A 1,413-nucleotide genomic window follows, 5' to 3' on the forward strand; every position below is an offset into this window, starting at 1 on the left:
GCCCCCTCAAGTACAAGCTGGACAAGACGCCGGAGGCAAAGAACAAGGGAAAAAAAAGGAGAGAGGAAGGCGAAGAATCTTCTTAGGGGCTCTTGGCCACCTGGGCACCCTGCTGCCTCCTATCCAGCCGCCTGGCGACCAACACCCCCGGCTCCTTTTCCGCCGGGCAGCTTTCCAGCCCCTCGTCCCCACGCCTGGAGCCTTGCGTGGGGTTGTGGTGACCCCAGGGCAGGACCCGCCCCTTGGCCTTGGGGAACCTCACCCAATTGGGCTGGGCCCAGGGATCCAGCCTGGCCAGGGCCCTGTGGATCCAGCCTGGCCGGGGCCCACGTGGATCCAGCCCGGCCGGGGCCCTCTGCAGAGCCCTCCTCCTCTCCAGCAGATCCACACTCCCACCCAGTTTGGTGTCATCTCCAAACTGAGTGAGGGCACCCTCAATCTCCTCATCCAGGTCGCTGATAACGTTATTAAACAAGACCGGCCCTAGAACTGAGCCCTGTTGAGTCCTTGTCAACCAGAACATCCCAGATTCTCAGCAAAACCCCAACGCAAAAGCCCCCAGCAGCCTCTGGCATCAGAGCAGGCTGTAATCCCGAAGACCCACAATCTCCCTATTTTCAATTACTTTGATTCAGTTAATTTGTTCTATGCAATTAATTTCCATCTCTGGCCCACCCTGGAGAAAACCCCTTGGTCCGCTATTGTTCTCTGTCCCTAAAGGGATTTGAAGCAAGCGCCGGGAGCAACTGAAATTTAAAAAACCGGGACTAGAACTGTGGTTCGACCCTGTTGCTCCTGACATGCTGGCGTACGTCGGCAAAGAGAGATCCGCACCCGGAAAACTTACTTGTTTGTACCGTATTTCTTCTCGGCTGCTCGGATATCTTTGTCCTCCTGATAGCCTCGGGCATTCTGGTAGTAACAAAGGGGATGCTCCACAGGGAAAGCTACAGGAAGAAACTGTTTCTTGCCATCTATCTCATACGAGTATTTGATTTTCTGAAATTCAAAGGAAAGAGCCTCCTGCCCATCCTCACCCTGCAGAGAGGGGGAAATAAAACCAAAACCAACCAGGTGAACACACACCAAAGGCTTCACTCCACAGATAATCCAGCCTGAAGAAGGAAAGAAACCCCAAGCCCATATGTCTTCAGTCACTGTACGATTCTGCTTGTGGTACAAGCACCAGGAAACCCCATGCGATTTTTAACATCCCCACCTTTGACTGACGGCGGCAGATTTTTCCCTAATTACTTAAGTTAAAACAACCTTACAATTGTTTAGGTTGGAAAAGACCTTTACAATCATCAAAAGCCCAACCGTTGCCCTACCCCTGCCATCCCACCCCCAAAGCCCGGCCCTCAGCACCGCCTCTGCCCGGCTGTTAAATCCCCCCCGGGCTGGGGACTCGAC

General features: G+C 53.9%; 1 protein-coding gene across 1 annotated transcript in view; it reads right to left on the minus strand.

Moving 5' to 3' along the window:
- Positions 1-1,413, minus strand: part of ATP13A1 (ATPase 13A1) — a gene marked incomplete at its 5' end in the record, with an annotated part of 22,693 nt that overhangs the window by 20,508 nt on the left and 772 nt on the right. Inside the window, one exon of the mRNA XM_035888671.1 lies at positions 848-1,038. Coding sequence (XP_035744564.1) covers positions 848-1,038 — 191 coding nt within the window. The remainder of the gene's footprint in view (positions 1-847; positions 1,039-1,413) is intronic.

The sequence above is a fragment of the Egretta garzetta genome, unplaced genomic scaffold (assembly GCF_000687185.1).
Source record: "Egretta garzetta isolate BGI_Z169 unplaced genomic scaffold, ASM68718v1 scaffold421, whole genome shotgun sequence".
Classification (NCBI taxonomy): Eukaryota; Metazoa; Chordata; class Aves; order Pelecaniformes; family Ardeidae; genus Egretta; species Egretta garzetta.